The following is a 7,763-nucleotide window of genomic DNA, read 5'->3' on the forward strand; positions in this document are numbered from 1 at the left end:
CAACTAAGCTACTGCATTACTCAGCACATGGGGTAAGCAACATAGCGAATCAGGAGAACTATACTATACTTCTATTTGATTAAACAAGAAACTCAAAAGAATCAATACGTCATAATACACAGGAGAAGTTGATATAAAATAAATAAAAAAAAAAAAAAAAAAAGAGAAACAATAGGTGTACAACAATGTGTATAAATAAATCCTAATTAAGGTACGTGTGTAGATTGGACTGTGCAGACCAATCGGTAAATAAAAAACACTGAAGCCAAAGAAATTCAACCAAAAAAGGCCAAATATAGTAAAATATATAACAAACTTTATTGGGTCAAGCTAAAATACATGTGGGGGGGGGGGGGAGAAACAACCAGAATGGAGGCACTAGACAAGCATGTGTTCCCCAGATATACATACAATGGGTACGAAAAGTATTCAGACCCCTTTAAATTTTTCACTCTTTCATTGCAGCCATTTGGTAAATTCTAAAAAGTTCATTTTTTTCTCATTAATGTACACTCTGCACCCCATCTTGACTGAAAAAAAACAGAAATGTAGAAATGTTTGCAAATTTATTAAAAAAGAAAAACTGAAATATCACATGGTCATAAGTATTCAGACCCTTTGCTCAGACACTCATATTTAAGTCACATGCTGTCTATTTCCTTGTGATCCTCCTTGAGATGGTTCTACTCCTTCTTTGGAGTCCAGCTGTGTTTAATTAAACTGGTAGGACTTGATTTGGAAAGGCACACACCTGTCTATATAAGACCTCACAGCTCTCAGTGCATGTCAGACCAAATGAGAATCATGAGCTCAAAGGAACTGCCCAAGGAGCTCAGAGACAGAATTGTGGCAAGGAACAGATCTGGCCAAGGTTACAAAAGAATTTCTGCATTACACAAGGTTCCTAAGAGCACAGTGGCCTCCATAATCCTTAAATGGAAGAATTTTGGGACCACCAGAAGTCTTCCTAGACCTAGCCGTCCAGCCAAACTGAGCAATCGTGGGAGAAGAGCCTTGGTGAGAGAGGTAAAGAAGAACCCCAAGATCACTGTGGCTGAGCTCCAGAGATGCACTAGGGAGATTGAAGAAAGTCCCACAAAGTCAACTATCACTGCAGCCCTCCCCCAGTCGGGTCTTTATGGCAGAGTGGCCAGGCGGAAGCCTCTCCTCAGTGCAAGACATATGAAAGCCTGCATAGAGTTTGCTCAAAAACACATGAAGGACTCCCAGACTATGAGAAGTAAGATTCTCTGGTCTGATGAGACGAAGATAGGACTTTTTGGTGATAATGCTAAGTGGTATGTGTGGAGAAAACCAGGCACTGCTCATCACCTGCCCATTACAATCCCAACAGTGAAACATGGTGGTGACAGCATCATGCTATGGGGGTGTTTTTCAAATGCAGAGACAGGATGACTGTTGCAACTGAAGGAAACATGAATGTGGCCAAGTACAGAGATATCCAGGATGAAAACCTCTTCCAGAGTGCTCTGAACCTTAGACTTGGCCGAAGGTTCACCTTCCAACAAGACAATGACCCTAAGCACACAGCTAAAACAAAGGAGTGGCTTCAGAACAACTCTATGACCATTCTTGACTGGCCAAGCCAGAGCCCTGACCTAAACCCAATTGAGCATCTCTGGAGAGACCTGAAAATGGCTGTCCACCAACGTTCACCATCCAACCTGATGGAACTGGAGAGGATCTGCAAGGAAGAATGGCAGAGGATCCCCAAATCCAGGTGTGAAAAACATCATTGCATCATTCCCAAGAAGACTCATGGCTGTACTAGCTCAAAAGGGTGCTTCTACTCAATACTGAGCAAAGGGTCTGAATACTTTCCGTATATACAGTACAGACCAAAAGTTTGGACACACCTCATTTAAAGATTCTGTATTTTCATGACTATGAAAATTGTACAGTCACACTGAAGGCATCAAAACTATGAATTAACACACGTGGAATTATATACTTAACAAAAAAGTGTGAAACAACTGAAAATATGTCTTATATTCTAGGCTCTTCAAAGTAGCCACCTTTTGCTTTGATGACTGCTTTGCACACTCTTGGCATTCTCTTGATGAGCTTCAAGAGGTAGTCACCGGAAATGGTCTTCCAACAATCTTGAAGGAGTTCCCAGAGATGCTTAGTACTTGTTGGCCGTTTTGCCTTCACTCTGCGGTCCAGCTCACCCCAAACCATCTCGATTGGGTTCAGGTCTGGTGACTGTGGAGGCCAGGTCATCTGGCATAGCACCCCATCACTCTCTCACTTCGTCAAATAGCCCTTACACAGCCTGGAGGTGTGTTTGGGGTCATTGTCCTGTTAAAACATAAATGATGGTCCAACTAAACGCAAACCTGATGGAATAGCATGCCGCTGCAAGATGCTGTGGTAGCCATGCTGGTTCAGTATGCCTTCAATTTTGAATAAATTCCCAACAGTGTCACCAGCAAAGCACCCCCACACCATCACACCTCCTCCTCCATGCTTCACGGTGGGAACCAGGCATGTAGAGTCCATCCGTTCACCTTTACTGCGTCGCACAAAGACACGGTGGTTGGAACCAAAGATCTCAAATTTAGACTCCTCAGACCAAAGCACAGATTTCCACTGGTCTAATGTCCATTCCTTGTGTTCTTTAGCCCAAACAAGTCTCTTCTGCTTGTTGCCTGTCCTTAGTGGTTTCCTAGCAGCTATTTTACCATGAAGGCCTGCTGCACAAAGTCTCCTCTTAACAGTTGTTGTAGAGATGTGTCTGCTGCTAGAACTCTGTGTGGCATTGACCTGGTCTCTAATCTGAGTTGCTGTTAACCTGCGATTTCTGAGGCTGGTGACTCGGATAAACTTATCCTCAGAAGCAGAGGTGACTCTTGGTCTTCCTTTCCTGGGGCGGTCCTCATGTGAGCCAGTTTCTTTGTAGCGCTTGATGGTTTTTGCAACTGCACTTGGGGACACATTCAAAGTTTGCCAATTTTTCGGACTGACTGACCTTCATTTTTTAAAGTAATGATGGCCACTCGTTTTTCTTTACTTATAATTTGTATTATGGCAAGAAAAAAAGCAGCTAACAGTCTATTCAGTAGGACTATCAGCTGTGTATCCACCAGACTTCTGCACAACACAACTGATGGTCCCAACCCCATTTATAAGGCAATAAATCCCCCTTATTAAACCTGACAGGGCACACCTGTGAAGTGAAAACCATTTCCGGTGACTACCTCTTGAAGCTCATCAAAAGAATGCCAAGAGTGTGCAAAGCAGTCATGAAAGCAAAAGGTGGCTACTTTGAAGAACCTAGAATATAAGACATATTTTCAGTTGTTGCACACTTTTTTTGTTAAGTATATAATTCCACATGTGTTAATTCATAGTTTTGATGCCTTCAGTGTGAATGTACAATTTTCATAGTCATGAAAATACAGAAAAATCTTTAAATGAGAAGGTGTGTCCAAACTTTTGGTCTGTACTGTATATCATAAACAAATGTACAAGATTAAAATGGATACATCAAAGCAGGGTATTACAAAGTATATTTTTAACATGGGGAGTATATAACATGTCAAACAGTTAGGCTCTCCCAGATCAGACAATAGTAAAGTGTGGTAGGGAGCCTCAAATGAAAACAGGGTGCCATGATGAAAAAAGCTCCTGACATATGTTGTTGTGTAGCAGACCCAAATAGAGGTGAATGGTTTAGATGAGATTAGTATAGTGTTCACCTCTATTTGGGTTGATCTGGACAAGATCACAGAAAAGTGCTATCTTTTGTTTTGACAAATAGTGCACGTCACCATGCTATTCTATGGAGCCATGCGTGTCCAATTTATTTCAAGTCGGTAATAGGAAAAAAAAAAAAAAACAACATGCACCGATTATCAGATCGCACTCAAAAGACATCTGAGTGCGGTCTGATTTTCACAGACAGGCTGAATGGAGACCTGATCACACATCAGTATTGGCTGGCTAAAACCAGTGGTGTCTCCAGAACACAGAACAAGTTTCTGTCAGTTCTACTCTTGGTTTTAGCATACAAATACTGATGCAAAATACCGACGTGTAAATAAGCCCTAAGACCACGTTGACACGTTCAGTATTTGATCAGTATTTTATATCAGTATCTGTAACCCAAAACCAGGAATGGAGCAATCAGAGGAAAAGTTGAATAGAAACAAGTCACCACTTCTGTATGGCCTCAGAGTGAGTATTATTTATTTTACCAGTCTGAGCCCTTCTAAAATAAAAATTCAACTGCTTTAAGAATATCACGTTACTTTTAATCTACCGCTATTACCTAACTTAATTTTCAATACTATATATGGAGGGAACCTAGCAGTGCACGTTAATATAAAACGGGTTCTGAAGTGGTTTCAGTATAAAATCTGAATGCATCAGTGAAGGTACGGAGGACATAACATATCCAGTGTACACGAGTGTCTGCAGGTACAGAGCGCACAGGTTTCCAGATTACCACAGATATTAGTGGTACAGCCCAAGACTTGGTCCTGATCACTGCTAGGACAAGACGCCTGTACTAGATTCTGACGCGGAATTCTAACACTGCAGATGTTTCATTGCGCTGATTGGAATTATTAAAATATCCCATTTGTGCATTAGGTCACAGAGCTGTTGGTTCTGCAGCTTTTCTTTAAAAAGTTTGTGACAAATAAAACAAGAATTTTTTTCTCGTTTTATTCATCTGTGACTGCCTATACAACTGAATGCAGTTTGCAAAACCAAGTGCTGCCTGAAGAGACAACTCACTTGTTACCTAGGACATCCTAATGGTTGGAATATTTAGCGGACCAGCTCTGAACAGTGTATAACGTCCACCCCTGTATACGGAGACTGTACGGCTCAGCAGATGGTACGCAGGCTTATCTTAGTGATTGGGAAGGGTTCTTTCACAGATGCTCCTGAATCTTTCCCATAGAGCGCACACATAGGGAGTGATGCAAGACAAGTACTGACAGTGTCCGCCTGAGCCCAAGTTCCAGCTTCTTACACTATTCCTGTGCGCTCGCTGGGCAGACAGGCACTGTTGTATTTGCCCAGTATATGAGCCCGTCGCTGCTTCAGAACAGTTCCTTACATTGCTTATATGGAATAAGGCAATGAATGATTATGATTGTATTTCTATAGCACCAACATATTCCACAGCACCTTACAATTTAGAGGGGTAACTAATAAAGACTCCATAAGCGATCAGACAGCTGGGTTCGTCTGACTTCCCTCATGTTTATGGGGGTCTTTAGGAGATTGAATAATTAAAGGGGGCTCACCCTGCACAGGTAAAACATCACCATCAATTAACCAAGGAAACCAATTTCATTGGAATTCATTCACCATGAACCAATAATATATAACAGGAGTTCACCCACCATATACTCCAATTTCTCTGCCCTGTACTGTAATTCAGTAAGAAGATCCAGATTGGAGGAGAATATCATTTCAGACAGTGATAAATTCCTCCAATATAAGTCATTGAACACACCACTCGCTATGTTATAGGGCACATTCATGTAACATACAAAACTATATAAAAAGCCAAAATCATGCCCCCCGTACTGTACCCACGATAGATGCATCACCCATGGGAGGCTGTAACTTTTGGGTTTTTGATATTATTACAAAGTCTACAAAACTTTTATAAACAAAACACAGCAGTCAGGAAAAAAAATATATATATATTTTCACACCTCTCAAGACCTAAACCTGGACATTATTATAAGCTAACAGCTAGAAGCTTCCCGCAGACACTTCACACACCGTTGGTCATCTATCATTGACAATTGGATAAATTATAGCACACCATCGCAGAAAGGGGCAATTTTTAAAGGGTTAAAAGAACATTCTACCTCTGAACTATTCTCGATTTTTTCTTAACACTATAATTTCCAGAGCCTAAAACTTAACAGTGGAGCTGAGTCCACCCTTACCTGCTTCTCCATGGTCTCCTTCCCCCCAATGGCCACTATGGGCGGTGGGACCCTCTCACAGCTGCATCCCTCCAGCATGTACATCCCCGAGGGTCTTCCACTTTGCTCCGTCTCGAAATAGAACAGGACATTTTGGAACAGCGCGAACCACTTTTCGTGCCACCTGCTGGTCTCGGTGGCCTTCTTGCCGAGAGTGCCCCTTTTGGTGCCCTCCTTGCGGGCCAGGAAGGCGAGGTACAGCGCATGGCCCTCGTTACAGCGGACGCTTTTCTGCATGATCCGGACCTTCAGGGCATATTCCCCCCAGCAGCGGCCCCTGGGGAAGGACACTGGGCGCACCGTGGTGCAGTGCCCCTTACAGCTGGATGCCAGCGGGTACAGTGACTACCAGACTCCCTGCTGAACGTGTGCTGTGGCGGTGTCTGCGGTACAGTGTGCACATGTGTCTATGCAGGAGCTGACAGGACAGGTGCTATTCCCGTGCGTGCTGCGGACTGTGCCCGGGCATCTTCTGGGGTCCGGCCACTAGGTCCAGGTGTGGGGATGAGGCCAGCTCTGTGGTGCCGGCAGGAGAGCGCTACTCATGGTGTGGTGCCGGCAGGAGAGCGCTACTCATGGTGTGGTGCCGGCAGGAGAGCGCTACTCATGGTGTGGTGCCGGCAGGAGAGCGCTACTCATGGTGTGCTCTCCGGACCAGCAGGTGCTTATAGCGCGGATGTGAGGAGCAGCCGGCTCTGCCGCAGGTGAGGCGCTGCCTCTGATTATCCGGGCGCTCTCGCTGCTGCCGCTCACCGCGGGGTTCTGCTCTGTGGAGAAGCAGCGACAAGTCTTCTGCCGAAATCCCACGTGTAGAGAGTAGCAGGGTCCCACTCCCAAACTTACTTCCTCCCCCCACCCAGATCCACAGCACGGCACCGGGAGCCTCGCCAGCTGAGCGAGCAGGAGATGGCAGGCGTCCAGCAGGGGGCGCAGTAATCGGCTTTGTGCGGAGCGCGAGTGTGAGCACAGGATCCTCCGCCCGCGCCCCCGACAAGCCCTGCAGCCGGTGTGCCAGGGGTCTCCGGTCACTGCAGCCGGTGTGCCAGGGGTCTCCGGTCACTGCAGCCGGTGTGCCAGGGGTCTCCGGTCACTGCAGCCGGTGTGCCAGGGGTCTCCGGTCACTGCAGCCGGTGTGCCAGGGGTCTCCGTCACTGCAGCCTGGAGGGCATCACCGTCTGCACACAGTTACACTCCGGTGTGGGAAAAGTCAGATCCAGTTATCTGTCACATGGGTGTAATGGTCTGTGTGCCCATCTGTCACATGAAAGTAATCTAGAGTGTTAGCTGATGTTACAGGTTCGTTACACTGACAGGTCCTGAGTAAGGGCCTCTCCAGAGCTGCACGCATAATTCTGCTGGTCACCTGTCACTGGGGAGCAGAGCAGGAGGTTCCTAAGTTAGTGATCAGATCTGGCCCAAGCACAGCCCAGTCCCCTGTATGGCTGTACTGTACCTGTGTGATCAGTGCAGGGAGGTGGAAGGTCAAAAACCCATTGAGTTCAGCTTCCTCTTAGCGTCTGTTCACATAACGTTGTTTTCTGAAAGACAAAAATGGCAACTGCTTTAGGAAATGCTAGCGTTACTTTATCCTGAAACACATTAGTTAATATTTCGACAACATTTCCTGAAGCGTTTTCTTACTGTTTTACTTCTTTACTGTCTGGTTGGGATTTTCTGACATTTTTTGAGCTACATCAGGGTGTGTGCACACGGCGTCTCTTAGACACCTCAGGACGATGGCGGCAGTGGTTTTCCAGTAACAGCTTCTCCCGGCTTTGTCGTCGT

At 45.2% G+C, this 7,763-nt stretch overlaps 1 protein-coding gene across 2 annotated transcripts in view; it reads right to left on the bottom strand.

Annotated features, from left to right (window-relative positions):
* Positions 1–6,920, bottom strand: part of RASGRF2 (Ras protein specific guanine nucleotide releasing factor 2) — a 395,854-nt gene extending 388,934 nt beyond the window's left edge. Inside the window, exon 1 of one of the 2 annotated variants that reach the window (XM_073679232.1) lies at positions 5,940–6,074. Coding sequence is in view for 1 of the 2 variants with exons in the window: in XM_073679221.1 (XP_073535322.1) it covers positions 5,940–6,215 (276 nt within the window). In the remaining variant the exon portion in view is untranslated. Of the gene's footprint in view, positions 1–5,939 lie in introns of both variants that reach the window. The other variant, XM_073679221.1, reaches the window with a different exon arrangement.
* Between the last annotated feature and the right edge of the window lie 843 nt (positions 6,921–7,763).

Source organism: Phyllobates terribilis, unplaced genomic scaffold, assembly GCF_046119375.1.
Source record: "Phyllobates terribilis strain yellow unplaced genomic scaffold, ASM4611937v1 Scaffold_1__5_contigs__length_1240528914, whole genome shotgun sequence".
Taxonomy (NCBI): Eukaryota; Metazoa; Chordata; class Amphibia; order Anura; family Dendrobatidae; genus Phyllobates; species Phyllobates terribilis.